This window comes from Geotrypetes seraphini, chromosome 3 (assembly GCF_902459505.1).
Source record: "Geotrypetes seraphini chromosome 3, aGeoSer1.1, whole genome shotgun sequence".
Lineage (NCBI taxonomy): Eukaryota > Metazoa > Chordata > Amphibia > Gymnophiona > Dermophiidae > Geotrypetes > Geotrypetes seraphini.
Window position 1 is genome coordinate 382,870,486 of NC_047086.1, and position 15,683 is coordinate 382,886,168.

The following is a 15,683-nucleotide window of genomic DNA, read 5'->3' on the forward strand; positions in this document are numbered from 1 at the left end:
CCGCCAAAAAGTTAATCCCCGCCACCCAAAAAAAATTATAAAAAAGAGGCACGATCTGTAGAAAATAAAGTGGGGGGTTCCCCCCCCCCCCCGTCAGAGCCCTTAAAAAAATAGTCGACAGTTTATCCTATTTTTTTTATAATGTTAAGTTTCATATCCTCTTTTTTATAATCTTTTTTGGGTACTCCGACGGGGGGGCTTGGGGGGGAACCCCCCCCCCCACTTTACTTTATACATATCGCGCCGCGTTGTGGGGCCGTTGTGCTGAGAACTTCACTGGTTAAGGTTGCGTGCGCTGGCAAAAGGTGGCGGGGCTTAACTTTCGGACCGTCCACTTTTTCCATTAGTGGCGGGGCTTATCTGGAAAAGATCCAAAAAGGCTACATTACAGGTGTGGATGGCTGCAGCGCCACCAGCTTTGTCATTGTGGACCAACAGCATGTTAGAAATGGCGGCATGGGAGTGTCTCCGTTGCTCCCAACGGGGAATACTAATGAATGCCTATGTTTCTCTCCGGCAGCGGATTTAGGTCTCTCTACAATGTTTCCTCTACAGCAGGGGTGTCAAAGTCCCTCCCTCGAGGGCCGCAATCCTGTCGGGTTTTCAGCTGCTCCCTGTCACTTAATCCTCCATAGCCCCAGGTACGTTAGATAGATTGTGAGCCCACCGGGACAGATAGGGAAAATGCTTGAGTACCTGATTGTAAAAACCGCTTAGATAACCTTGATAGGCGGTATATAAAATCCTAATAAACTTGAAACTATGAATATGCATGAGATCTATTTCCATGCACTGCTTTCATTGTATGCTAAGAGATCTCATGCATATTCATTGGGGAAATCCTGAAAACCCAACTGGATTGCGGCCCTTGAGGACCGATTTTGATACCTGTGCTCTACAGCTTTGGGGGGGGGAAGGGAGGGGGGAGTTGCTAGGAGGAAAGGGGAGGTGAGAGGTTGGGAGGGGATGGAGGGTGGAGATGGGTGGAAAAAATGTAAAAACCTTGGGTTTGCTGGAGGCTAGGGCTGCTGGTTTTTGGGAATCTCCCCTTTATTGATGAACGATTCAATTTTGTTTTAGTATTTTCTGCAGCGTCTGTAAAGTGGACTGATGTTTTTGCTTGTACCCTGTCTCAAGTTGCCTTAAAGTTTTTTTTTTTTTAAAAAAAGCCTACATTATAGGCACCTAAGTACTTTAGAGCAGTGGTTCCCAACCCTATCCTGGAGGACCACCAGGCCAGTCGGGTTTTCAGGCTAGCCCTAATGAATATGCATGGAGCAGATTTGCATGCATATCACTCCATTAGATGCAAATCTCTCGCATGCATATTCATTAGGGCTAGCCTGAAAACCCGACTGGCCTGGTGGTCCTCCAGCATAGGGTTGGGAACCACCGCTTTAGAGAATCACACCTAATGGTGCCTCAGTCCTTCTCCACCCCTAAACACGCCTATTTTGGACTTAGGCGCCTGCCTTATTGTATAATCGTGCCTAAGAACATAGGCGCCCGTCACCCAATTCATTTTTATTTTTTTCTGAGCCTATTAAAGCTCATAATTGAAGCCACTATATCAGGGGTGCCCAATACGTCGATCGCGATTGACCAGTCAATCCCTCAGGCAACCCCAGTCGATCAAAGAGCCGGGTTCCCTTCCCTTCTTTTTTTTTCCCATCCTAACTGGTCCACCTCCTTGAAGAACGCCGGCCAATCAGAGTGCTGGCAGGGCAGGGTGAAGGTCAGTGGGGGATGAAGATTAGCAGTGAATCGATATGATTTTTTTTTTTTTAAAAACCAACCAAAAATCAGCCTACCATTTCTCTGATTGACCCTCCCCCCTAAAGCAGGTCAGCAGCGCTGCCTCTTGCTGGCTGGCTGGCTGCCGCCGCTCCTGCTTTAGGGTCAGTCGGGAAGTCAGCTCGTTCTGTCCCCACCGCGCCCCGATGCCCTACAGGCCCCTCAGGCTGTCGCTGCTGGTGGAGGAGGAAGAGGAGTCCTCGGCGCAGAGCAGGCTGCCGGAGAGGGCGATGGAGGGGCTTAACATGCTCTCGTCCTTCTAGTGGTGGACGTGCTTGAAGGAGCGGGGAAGGGAGAAGTAGGAGTAGACGGGCTTGTGTGGGTCGTCAGTCGGGTTTAGGTAGCAATTGGGAGGGGTGCTGGTCATGGAGCCGCTGGCCGGGGACATGTTGGTGTGGGAGGGCAGGGAGGAACATGCAGGCCTTCCGAGGGTACCGTGCAGACCTTCAGGGGGGACAGGCAGGTCTTCAAGGGGTAGTGCTGGCCTTCAGGGGTGGGGTGCAAGACTTCGGGGGAGGGGGGCTTGGACACAAGGGATGGTGTGGGAGGGGGGATAGAGATACTGGATAGGAGGGTATTTGGGGAAAAAAAGGGAGAGATGGTGGACCCTGGGGTGGTGGGGAAGGAGGGAGAGATGCTGGATGAAAGGGTAGTTGAGGAAAAAGTGGATTTGTGGATGGAGACAAAAAAAAGGAAAGATGCCAGACTTCCAGGGGAGGGAAGGGAAACGAAAGGGGAGATAGAAGAAGGAAGAAGGAGACCCTGGCAAGCAAGTTATCAGAAGACAACTAGACCCTGGGACCAACAAGATTTGAATAATGACCAGATAACAAAGGTAGGAAAAATGATTTTATTTTCTATTTAGTGATCAAAATGTGGCCTTTTGAGAATTTATATCTGCTGTCTATATTTTGCACAATGGCCCCCTTTTACTAAACCACAGTAGCGGTTTTTAGTGCAGGGAGCCTTTGAGCATCAAGAGCAGCGCAGGGCATTCAGCGCAGCTCCCTGCGCTAAAAACCACTACTGTGGTTTAGTAAAAAGGGAGGGGGTATATTTGTCTATTTTTGTATAGTTGTGACTGGAGTGACATTGCATAAAGTCATCTGCCTTGATCTCTTTGAAAAAAAAAAAAACACAGAATATAAATGATAATTAACATTTTCTCTGCGTACAGTGTGCTTTTTAAAATTTTATTGTTGGTCGATCATTTTGACTTGGTCATTTTAAAAGTAGCTCGCAAGCCAAAAAAGTGTGGGAACTCCTGCACTATATTAATTAAGTTAGGCCCCTTCCTTTTTACAAAACCATAGTGCGGTTTTTAGTGCCTGCCACAGCGGTAACAGCTCCGACGCTCGCAGAAATTCTATGAGCGGCGGAGCTGTTCCACCACAGCCAGCGCTAAAAACTGCACTACGGTTTTGTTAAAAAAAAAAAAAAAAAAAAAAGGGGGTGGGGGTGTTAGGTGCCTATTTGGCACTATCTTTAGGAGTCTTTTAAAAAATTTCCCTCTAAGAATTTAGGGATATAGAGATTTTAGTCTTACTTCTTTAAAAATAGGGCATTTCCTTCTTGCTTTGAGATTGTTTTTTTACAACTGCAGGGCATCGTCCATAAATGAAGCAGACAGGCAACTTTATGCATTACATTTGCAATTTATCATCCCTCCCCCCCAAAAAACTATGAATTTTAAAATCTATGAAGGCTGAGAAGTTATGTACTAAGTGACTGCAGCAGATGCAAAGATAAGACCGCTTCCCGTTTTGGAATTACATCGGTGGGACTTCACAGCAGCTAACTGATATTCCAGAAACTTCCCCACCCCACACACACACAGTAAACATGCTGAGACAATAAGGCCAACTTTGGAAAAACAGAAAAAGCCAATTACACTTGGTGCAATTTCATGCTGGTGATAATTCATTTAATTTCCCCTTTTATCAAGCTGTGCTAGAGGATTTTAGCGTGGGCCAGCGAGGTAAGTGCTCCGACGTTCATAGGAATTCTATAAGTGTCGGAGTACTCACCGCGCTGGCTCGCACTAGAGACCTCTAGCGCAGCGTGATAAAAGGTCTTTAGAACAGTTATTTGCACTTGAAAAGTTATATGACCATACATAAATACACAGCCATAAAAAAAGCATAGTACTAAGTATAAACACTTAAAACATATTTACATAAATGCAAAAAGTACTTACACAAAGAATACTGGTGTTTCAAACAATGCAAAAAGATTTTAAGTGAAATGTTGCCTGCTAATGGTGGTTTTACACAATCACCATGTATGAGCCTAGTCAATCGTAAAATAACCCACCTGCTTATCTGCATAATTCCTCCAATTGTTGCAAAATGTTTGTTAGAAGAGCACCTGATGTCAAGAACCCCCCCCCCCCACACCCCAACAAACCTCATGCTGTGCACCAAAATTGTTATTGTTTCAGTGCAAGAGCTACATAACCTGAAGACGCCCACCAAAACATACTTTGGTATACAGTAGTTTGATTAAAAAGGGATGCAATCGTATCTCAAAGACCACTGGAATTGATACTCTTTGGTTAAAATAAGCAGTTTGGGGAATCTTGTAACTCTGTTACACCTCCAAAACCAGAAGAAAACAGCGCTTGCTATACTGTTAAATTTAAATAAGACCTAATGACAGCTGCTCCCACTACAAAAAAAAGACTCGCTCAGTAATTCACAAGTGATCACCTTTAAAATGCAGCTGAAATGCCATACAGTCATTAAATAGTGCAATATTTTTATAATATGCCTTCACTGCTATTTATCCTTTAAATACTCTGAAAACTACTACTACTACTATTAATTATTTCTATAGTGCTACCAGACTGCTATATCTGTAAATAATCCACAATTTAAAGTGAAAATAAGCAGAGGACGGTTACTGTTGAAAGGTCTGAGCAACATTTAATTTAGCTAAGCTGATGAGTGGATACATCCAAGTTGCTTGGTATTTCTGCACAAAATATATACTAAGCTACCGAGGGCAAGATTCTCAAAACTTTTTTAACGCTAAACTGTTTTCCGGCAGTTTAGCCTGCACGCATTTTAACGGCGGATTATCAAAACGATCTCTGTCTTTAGCCAGATTTATAGCAGTCTCCAGCAATGGCTCTCGAACATTGGATTCTTAAAAATCGCCGAGGCATTTTCGAAGAGCGGCGTCGGCTTCTGGAGACAAAAAGCAGCGACTGGTCCAGGGATGCCATTACAGTGCCAGCACTTGTGCTTTGACTGTGGCTAATGAAAAAAAAAAAAATGGGTATCTAATATAAAGTAGGAAAATCACACTTCTTTGGAGTTTTTGGGAGAGACAGGCATGCTTCATGCACGCTTGTTAAAAGCCAACGTTTCTTCTTGAGTGCGTGTACGATACCCTTGTCTTGTGTGTTTCTGGGTGTCAGGTCAAAAGCGCGCCGGGATAAAGGCGCGCCCAGACAATTGAGCGCAGCGCGGGGGTGCACGCCACCGAAAATTACTGTTTTTAAGGCTCCAACAGGGGGGGCGTGGGGGGAACCCCCCCACCTTACTTAATAGAGATCGCGCCGCATTGTGGGGGGTTTGGGGGGTTGTAACCCCCCACATTTTACTGAAAACTTCACTTTTTCCGTTTTTAGGGAAAAAGTTAAGTTTACAATAAAATGTGGACGGTTACAACCCCCCAAACCCCCCATAACGCCGGTGCGATCTCTATTAAGTAAACTGGGGGGGGCTCTCCAACAAAACCCCCCGTCGGATCCCCTAAAAACTGTAATTTTCTTCGGCGCGCACCTCCGTCTTGCGCTCAGTTGTCGGCACGCGCCTTTGTCTTTCGCGGGGTTGTCTATGAACCGTGTTTCTGGCTATGGGTCTTGATAAATTGTACATTAAAAACAAATGACAAGATTTACCTGAATTATAGTACTTTTTCTGGAGAGAAAGAGGCATGTTTTATGCGTGATTAATAAAGTCCCTCCTGCTGTCAGCGGGAGAGTGTGGGGGTTTTTTTAATGGTGTTTTTTCTGTGCAGGTGTCCAGCATATGTAGGAAATCTTTGCTGCTGTCCACTGATTTTATTTGCATGCGTGATTTTTAAAGAATGTCTCAGGTTTTTAGATTCGGTATCAAAAACGGCTACGATAGCAGAGCGCTGCTTTTTAACGCGGGTTTTTGAGAATCCTGTCCTAAGTACGTAAAATGCACACAGAGGAAAATAAATAAGTTAAGCTTCTACACAAAAGACTCTCCGCAGACTTAAGAGAACAAAGCAGGTTTACAGGTAGGATACTAAACATTCTTTATTAGTTCTAAAGAAAATAAAAGCCATAAGGCACAGCAAGCGGAAACAGTCATACTAAAGTGGTTAGTTTTGCATACAAAATATCTCCAAAGAAAGGTTTACTCTCTCTCCTGGGCACAACTGTGGAGATACAGAGATACACTGTAGCAGCTGAAAAAGAAAGAAAAGGAGCACTCATTATAAGCGCATGACGGGCTTCTGATCATTTTGGTGTTACTGCTCATATGTGACATTTCGGAAAGAAGTGTTCTACTAGAGGGGTCTCCAAACTTTTCGCCACGAGGGCCACTTTTCAGCGGGCCGTAGTAAAAAAAAAATAATAATAATAATAACTCAAGATATACGAGTTTTATTGAAAGCAGAAAATTTTTATAAACTAATTACAGAGTAATTAGTATTAAGGGCTCCTTTTACAAAGGTGCGTTAGGGCCTTAACGCGCAGAATAGCGTACGCTAAAATGCCACGCACACTAATTACAGAGTAATTAGTATTAAGGGCTCCTTTTACAAAGGTGCGTTAGGGCCTTAACGCGCAGAATAGTGTGCGCTAAAATGCCACGCACGCTAATTACAGAGTAATTAGTATTAAGGGCTCCTTTTACAAAGGTGCGTTAGGGCCTTAACGCGCAGAATAGCGTGCGCTAAAATGCCACGCACGCTAATTACAGAGTAATTAGTATTAAGGGCTCCTTTTACAAAGGTGCGTTAGGGCCTTAACGCGCAGAATAGCATGCGCTAAAATGCCACGCACGCTAGCCGCTACCGCCTCCTCTTGAGCAGGCGGTAGTTTTTCGGCTAGCGCACACTAATCCGGTGCGTGCGCTAAAAACGCTAGCGCACCTTTGTCAAAGGAGCCTTAAATTATCATATATTGATGATGAACACTGCCAGCAAATTCTCATCAGAAATTATAACGCTATTAATGTGAATGATGGAACTGGTCTTGTGTTTTTAAAATCTTATTAAACTAATGTTCAAATTTTGTGACTATTAATATTAACATAATATGGAATATCAACATAGTTTGAACGCAATTTTAATTAATGCGGATTCTCATTGGAAAATTAGTCCAATTGGTGCATTTCCGCACAATCCTTCCACAGGCCGGATAAAATCAGATCGTGGGCCAGATGTGGCCCACAGGCTGTGCTTTGGAGACCCCTGTTCTACTATATAAAATATATAATTTCTGATGCTATCCAGTACCACTTCCCAGATGGTATGACGCCAAACCTTCTTAAGGTCATTTTATGCCAATTGTGGCCAAGTGCAGTAATCAAATATATTAAAAATGTCAATGCAAATTTTCACAAAAATATATTTACAATTCAAAATACTGTACAGTATGCTTTAAAATTTAGAGATCGGGTTTTCAGATTTCCACCCCACACACTTATCGTGTGACTTGCTTGAGAGCTGGAAATTATAATTGTCAGTATCCTGCTGTAGCTTATAGCAGTAATCCATTTCTAATTACCGGCACTGCTATGTAAAGGTTAGTTTAGGGAAATCAAATGCTTTAAAGTTTAATTTTACTATACTTAAAACCAGTTATTAACTGCTGATAATAGTCCAATTCAAGTGGTGTTAGGTTGTTTTTAATCCTCTAAAAACAGGTTTCAAAAAGAAGCACCCACAAGTTAACATCCTAAAGAAGATTAAAAATACCAGCCCAATTATTTTATCATACAGACCATATAAAATTCTCATAAATATTAGAAATGGAGCCATTAGCCAACAGACACCTCAGTGGGAAGATGTAGTAGAAATGCTAATTCAGGTAGCCCCAATACTGCCAGCAGTTTGAAATTCTGAAAATGGGCCCAGATGATCAGAATCTTTTCAAACTTAGTTGGAGGAAATTACACTCCCCTCCCCAAAAAATGACATTTCCGTGGTAAAACCAGTCACATTAAATCCATGCTTCTCAATCCTCTCCTGAAGACACACCCAGCCAGTCATTTATTGTGGAAATCCTGAAAACCTATGCATGACATACACGTGCATACGCAGGAAACCCAAGCTATGCAAATCTCTCATGCATATTCATTGTGGAAATCCAAAGAACAATGTCTGGCTAGGTGTGCCTCCAGGAAAAACACTGAGAAGCAGGGCTGTGGAGTTAGTGCATCAACTTTCAACTCTGACTCCTACCGATATCATGCTTTAATCTTTTTTGCTGTGGATCTAAAGTACTGGTAAAAATAATTTATACTTACTGGTACTTTAGTTCCATACAAATTTTACCATATACAGTAAAACCTTAGATTGCAAGTAACTTGGTTTGAAAGTGTTTTGCAAGAAAAGAAGGGGATCACGAACTGATCGGAGAAGGTTATCATGCCGCTGTACCGGGCCATGGTGCGCCCTCACCTGGAGTACTACATCCAGCACTGGTCACCGTACATGAAGGAGGACACGGTACTACTCAAAAGGGTCCAGAGAAGAGTGACTATGATGGTTAAGGGGCTGTAGGAGTTGCCGTACAGTGAAAGATTAGAGAAACTGGGCCTCTTCTCCCTCGAGCAGAGGAGATTGAGAGAGGACATGATCGAATCGTTCAAGGTACTGAAGGGAATAGACTTAGTAGATAAGGACAGGTTGTTCACTCTCTCCAACTAAAATTGAAAGGGGATAGATTCCTATGAACATAAGGAAGTTGTTCTTCACATAGAGTGGTGGAAAACTGGAACGCTCTTCTAGAGTCTGTCATAGGGGAAAACACCCTCCAGGGATTCAAGACAAAGTTAGACGTTCCTGCTGAACCAGAACGTGCACAGGTAGGGCTAGTCTCTGACCAGAGGGCCGCCACGTGAGCGGACTGCTGGGCACGATGGACCACTGGTCGGACCTAGCAGCGGTAATTCTTATGTTCTTATGTAACATTTTATTAAATTTTAACTTGATATACAAGCAATGTCTTGCAATACGAGTACAAACAATAGACATACGTGACATCATCACGACTGAGCCAATGGTTCTTCTCTCTCTGACGCTGCGCGAGTGTAGCGACTGTTCTAAACGAGCGAGGTCTTGCAATACAAGTACGTATAGTATTTTGTATTAAAGTTTTTGGGTTGTGGAACGAAACGACTGAGTTTCTATTATTTCCTATGGGGAAATACGCTTTGATATACGAGTGCTTTGATTTACAAGCATGCTTCTGGAACGAATTATGCTCGCAAAACCAAGGTTTGACTGTATTATGTTTTTATTTTGAAGCTGGAGTCAGAGTCAATATATTTTTATCGACTCCAATTCTACCTAAAACTGCTTCCAACTCCTACTCCACAGCTCTGTTGAGAAACACAGCTTTAGACCTCTCCCTTATTTGCCAAGTGCGTCATATATGAAAGCCCCAGTTACTTCATGTACTACTACAGTAAAAAAGAAAAAAAACAACTAACATTTTACTAATATCTATACATTTAGTGTAGGCCTTTATGAAAACATGCAACTCTCTCTTGCTTAATGTTTCCAGAGGCATCACAAGTTGCTTGAACTACTGACAACAGGCAGCATTTGACATACCAAAACACATTAAGCGTAGGACTATTGCAATAAACCTAAACACTGTTAAAATGTGCTCTAAATAGGCATAGGGTCCAACACGCAAATAAGCAAATTGTTAAACAACAGCCTACAGTGGCTTTGGATGCAGTTCCTATTTACTTGGTCTTAATGGGTTCCCGTTCCAACCATCGCACCCTGACTTTTTGTTTATAATGATATTCCTTTAGAAAGTCTTGCAACATCGACGGTAAAGGAAGTACATCAATTCCATCATATGTAGTAGACCTACAGATTACTGCCCGGCAGAGATATTGCAGACTGAAAGGGAAAGTCCTGTTCAAAGGTACAGTAAGTAAAGGTTCAAAGAACATGCACGAGCTGGGATCTTTGTAATGTTCAAGAAGCCCCGTCACAGTAGATGAATGAAACACACAGGGATCATGAGCGTCAAAACTGAAATTATGATTCCATTGCTCAATACGAGCATGTAACGATCGGTTGTAACGACGGAAGCTCACAGAGAAGAGATAGTCCTCTTGTGCTGAATCCCTAAGTAAAAAAGTGCCTTCAGGTTTGCCTTCAAGAAGAGCCTCTGCCTCATAACGGTCCATCACACCCCAATAACAGGGGTTTCTTGTAATATTAAATAGGTCTGGCACCAGACAGTGTATATAATCAATCTGAGTGTGTACCTTCCAGGCCCCTTGTCTACTAACATGAGCGTGGCTATCTCCTGATGTCTGACGCTGCTTCTGTCTACGTGACTGCAAGCAAAGAGTAGTTGTGTCTTCCTCAGACTCACAACTACCCTGCGATAGTGTAGGGTTATCACCCAATATATCAGTCATTCCAGCAGCTAGTTTTGGTCCCAGTTTACATATTGGATTAACCTGCGCTGTAGCTTCAAAGGTATGTATTTGAGCATTTGGAGGAGGATCAACCCCTTCTTCAATACTAAGCCTTCGTCTCTCTCGAAGTCGATCCTCTTCATCTTCTGCAGATAATAAGGAAGGATCAAACGTATCAAAAAATGATGAATGTGGACTCACAGGAGCTGTATGCTGCTTAATGAGATGCCACTTTTGAGCTAGATCTGATCCAGCTGGAAAAGGACATTTTTCAAGCATCAGTTCTGAGAGATGGATTTTTCTTTTATTAGAAAACAGAGGCTTAGACTGTTTGCCGTAAATCCTCCTCGGAAAGCATAATCCAACAGTGTCATGTAACCGCTGCTGAAAAGTACGACCTACTATGGTCCTGTTGGACACACTATCCATATCATAAGCAGAGCTTATGCCATACCTTCTGTCTCTTCTTTGTAGTCCGCTCTTTGCTCTCCCAAACTTTTTATCTACGTCTAGTGAGCTCTGTGTCTTGGTAGAGCAAGAGTGTTTCTTTTTGCTACCCCATGGAGCATGGCGAGTATACGAGTCCCTTCTTGCAAGTCGAGAGCCTACTCCATTACTTGCATCATTTTCTTTTTCAATGCTAATTTCAACAATTTGAGGTATGTCAGTGGCACAATTTTGATTTCTTCTTGCTGAATTATTTGATGGACTCAATCCAAATTGTAATGAGACATTATCTCTTGAAGGACTGTTGGGTTGCTGTTGAGCCAAACTAGTTGCACTGATACTTCTATTTTTCACAGATGAAAATCTGTTGGAATTGAGATCTACAGTTTCATTTCGATTTCCTCCTTCGTGGTTGAACAGGCTCTGGCATCTGTATTTGAAATTATTCCACATCTTTCCAACTTGCTCCATTGATTGGGGTCTCTAAGTTCAAAACAGAAAACAAAACTAATTTTAATGAAGATATTGAGCTTATCTTTATTTTATGCATTTCTAGCCCGCCTATTAACTAGGCAGGTTCTTTAAAACATACATAATTACAATGCATAACATCACATCAAAATCAAAACACACTGCTTGACCTGGTCAAAGAAAATTGCCTTAATGAAAAACATGGTTTCATCTTTAATGGATGGGGGACTGTGTTAAAATACTTCAACTATAGTGGAATGCAACTAACACAGAAAATAATCAATGGTCAATTCTGATCTTTTATGAATATATACCCCTAAAATAGAGATACAAAACAGTTTGAAAACGGGCCAAAATAGACCAGGGGTTCCAGAGAACCCTATCCCACCCCCCAAAACTGGCCCAATGCATTTCTACGGGAAAAAGAGTTTCAGCTTTTGTAGCACAGACACTTTTGCCCCACCACCTCACATTCCCAAAGCAATTCCCCATTGATGACCCCTAAATGCGCTAAACTGCATAGGTGGCAAAGTTCAGTTGTGGATTAGGAATTGGTTATCGGATAGAAAACAGAGGGTAGATAGAAAAAATGGTCATTTTTCTCAATGGGGGAGAGTAAACTGTGGACTACCACAGGGATCTGTACTGGGACCAGTGCTATTTAATTTATTTACAAATATTCTGGAAATTGGGACGAGTGAGGCGATTAAATTTGCAGATGACACAAACCACAGGGAGTCCCTCTCTGAGGGTAATGGAGTTGGAGGGGTGGGGGGGCACTGAGGAGTTCTGGTTACCGATAAATACTGGGGGCTTGTTTGTATTGTTGGGAGCAATTTCTGATGTTTGTACTGATGGGGGAGTATTATGTGAATTGGTGTGCTTTTTATATGCTTGCTTTCCTATTTGTTTTTGTCCCTGATATTTATATTCTGGTTTGTATATTTTCACAAAAAACTTTCAATAACCATTTATTGGAAAAAAAAAAAAATTTGCAGATGACACTAAACTGTTCAAAGTTGTTAAAACACATGCGGATTGTGAAAAATTGCAGGCAGACCTTTGGAAGTTGGAAGACTAGGCATCCAAGTGGCAGATGAAATTTAATGTGGACAAATGCAAAGTGATGCACCCTGGGACAAATAACCTGAATCACAGTTACCGGATGCTAGGGTCCACCTTGGGGGTTAGCGCCAAGAAAAGGATCTGGGTGTCATTGTAGACAATACGATGAAATCTTCCGCCCAATGTATGGTGGTGGTCAAGAAAGCAAACAAGATGCTAGGAATTATTAAAAAGGGATGGTTAACAAGACTAAGAATGTATATTCCATATCAGCTGTTAGGTTATTACTAGACAAATACGAGGCTTTCTGTCTCCCCCAGCGGGGCCAGCAAATGTTTTTAAGGAAAGTGGGTTTGATAGGGAAAAAAGAACTATTATCTGCATGGGTGGGAGATTCCTTTCCATCATTTTAGGCGTGGCAGAATCATCTTAATGCGCTTTTATTGTTAGAACATAAATTGGCTTGCACTACCCCTAAGAGGAAAAAAGAGTGTTTCTATCCATTTGGCTTCCCTATATCCAATCTTTGAATCCCAGAGTTTGCAGTGATATCTTAAATGTCCTCTGATTTGCTCTGCTTGGCCGCCAGTTCGGGAGGTTCTTGGGGAGCTCACGAGAGATGCACTTTTCCTCCTTTAAAAAAAAAAAAAAAAAAATCTTTATTTCTGTTGTAAACCATTGTTTTTACTTGTACCTCTTCCACCATGGACGCTTTGTAATGTCCTGTTTTCATATCTTGGTTGTAGTGTACCTTTAGCTACAATACATAGGGCTGGGTAGATACCTTTAGTGCCTGTCTAATAGGCTTTCCAGGATTTATAAGAACCCAGGGTCTTGGAATACATTATTTTTTATTGACCAAATGGTTTAGCGTGATGGGAGAGGGTTAGGAATGAGCTGCTGGGAGAAAATATTCTATTAGAGGTGCCAGAAGTGGTGGACTATACCTGTCCAGGACTGCAGCACTCACCTAACAGCCCGAGTCAGAGCGTCGGGAGCACATCTTTGCAGGCACTTGCGGGGAGAGCTGCCCTGACGTCACGCGGGTCCTTTCCTTGCCAGTGAAAGGGACGCCGCGACTGCGGCGCGCGGCCGCAGGGCGTGGCCAAAGGGGCGTTCCCTAAGGGGCCAGCCCCTTGGGAGCCCCTTGGAGACTCTGGGAGACAAGGGAAGCAGCATTAATTGTATGTATTCTTGAATTACTATGGGGAAAAGGGGAAACCAAAAGTATCAACACCTAATTTGCCTGGTCCCTTAGAAAGACACCTTGTTTCAACCAGTGCCTTGGGCCAAAGTCAGGGAGCTGACTCGCTATCAGGGGCGTCTCTTAGTCCCCCAGGAAGAACTCCACTGCCTCCACCAAATGTTCCAGTAGGTTTGGATCCTAATTCAGGTTCCAGTTCTCAACCTGTTGGAGTACCTGTGCAACAGGTGTTGTCCTCATTAATTTATGGGGCCATACCTAAAGCCTTATCATTTCAAGATGAGGCTTTATTTGCAAGAGAGACTCCCAGGTAGAGCCACAGGAGGTTACGCTTAAAGATTTATGGCAAATAAATACTAGAATGGAGGGGTTATTAAAGTCAGTGGTGACTCAGGATGTAAAATTTTCACAGGAGGTGATTGATAAGTTGGAAAATGTTGATTCTAATTTGAAAATTATGGAAAAATGTATTAGAACAACTGAGTCTCATGTGGCTACATTGCAAGCAGTGACCTCAACAACAGTTAAAGATTCTCATATTACTCATATGAAATTTGAGAAAATGGAAAATATTCAAAGGGCAAAAAACCTACGGTTAGTTAATTTCCCAAGAACTCAATTATTATCCCCAGAAATATTGGTTCGGAAATACTTTAAGGAAACATTGGGTTTAGCTGACGCAGAGAATTTGCCCATAACTAATTTATATTATATTCCTCAGAGAAAGAAAATTTCCACAGAATTGGGTGTAGATCAATTGGAACAAATTGATTTCGATTTAACTGGTTTCCTGGAGGATTCTCAAGATAGAATTCAAACTAGATCTACCCTATTGATAACATGTGCAAAAGAAATAGATAAATCTTTAATAATGAAAGCTTATTTTCGGAATAAGCAAGTGAAATTTTGTGGAGATAATGTACTGATTTTCCCGGATGTGGCCCAAGCCACGCAATTGAGAAGAAAAGCTTTTTTAGCTTTGAAATCAAGAGTGTTGGCTTTGGGAGCCACTTTTTATTTAAAATTTCCATGTAAATGCTTAATTAAATTTAAAGATACTGAATATGTATATTGGGACTCGATTCAGTTGGAACAATTTTTACAACTTAATGAAGTTAGTTAGACATCACGTGAATTAATATTTGGAGTTTAAAGTATTGATGCACCATTAATGTTTGATCTTTGATCAAGGATTATATGGATATTGATTGTTTTGTTTAGATTACTAGGATATTTTCTCCCATTTATGTGGACTTGAGGAGTTAGTGAGATGCCTTATGTTAGTAGTAGCTATGTTTTATTTGTGATTTTCCTTTCTTTATTATTATCTGTATAAATGATAATGATGAAAAACTTGATAAATAAAAAAAAAAAAAAAAAAAAGGAATGAGCTGCTAACCCACTTGTTTTTGTTTCAACTGACGCTACCCAGTTTGCCATGATCAAACTGTTGTTTTTTTTTTTGCTTTGTTATGTATGTGTTCCTTGGCTTCTACATGGCTCTTTCTGATAGTATTGTTTCCCATGGTCGCTCACACCTTGTTTGAAACTTACGGGATAGTATATGGAGGGTGGAAGGGATAGCAGGTATGCCTTTGGATCTTTATAATTTGGTTCCTTGTTCTATGGGGAGGGAGCTTTTGAGGGATACTGGGGGGAGGTGGAGGAAAATCGGGAAAAAAATGGACAAGAGTTGTATTATTATTTTTTTATTGTAATGTTTTGTATGGAGTCATCAATAAAAATCGTTAAAATTAACAAGACTAAGGGCTCCTTTTACTAAGCTGCGATAGTGGTTTTAGCACACGCGCTTGACGCCAATGTCAGCAATGAACTGGCGTTAGTTCTAGCCACGTAGCGCGGGTTTAGTGCACGTGAAAATTCTGCACGCGCTAAAAACGCTATTGCAGCTTAGTAAAAGGAGCCCTAAGAATGTTATAATGCCCCTATATCACTCCATGGTACAACCTCACCTGGAGTACTGCGTTTAATTCTGGTCTCCTTATCTCAAGAAAGATATAGCAGCGTTAGAAAAGGTTCAAAGA

General features: G+C 42.0%; 1 protein-coding gene across 6 annotated transcripts in view; it reads right to left on the reverse strand.

Moving 5' to 3' along the window:
* Nucleotides 1-5,538: 5,538 nt before the first annotated feature.
* The window catches only part of SOCS5 (suppressor of cytokine signaling 5), a 29,002-nt gene continuing 18,857 nt past the window's right edge, over nt 5,539-15,683 (reverse strand). For 3 of the 6 annotated variants that reach the window (XM_033939757.1, XM_033939754.1, XM_033939756.1), the window contains exons 2-3: nt 9,763-11,381; nt 5,574-6,240 (exon numbers count right to left, since the gene is read on the reverse strand). In XM_033939757.1, coding sequence (XP_033795648.1) covers nt 6,189-6,240; nt 9,763-11,369 — 1,659 coding nt within the window. In that variant the 5' untranslated portion in view covers nt 11,370-11,381 and the 3' untranslated portion in view covers nt 5,574-6,188. Of the gene's footprint in view, nt 6,241-9,198; nt 11,382-15,683 lie in introns of those variants that run through there. The other 3 variants (XR_004538951.1, XM_033939759.1, XM_033939758.1) reach the window with 3 other exon arrangements.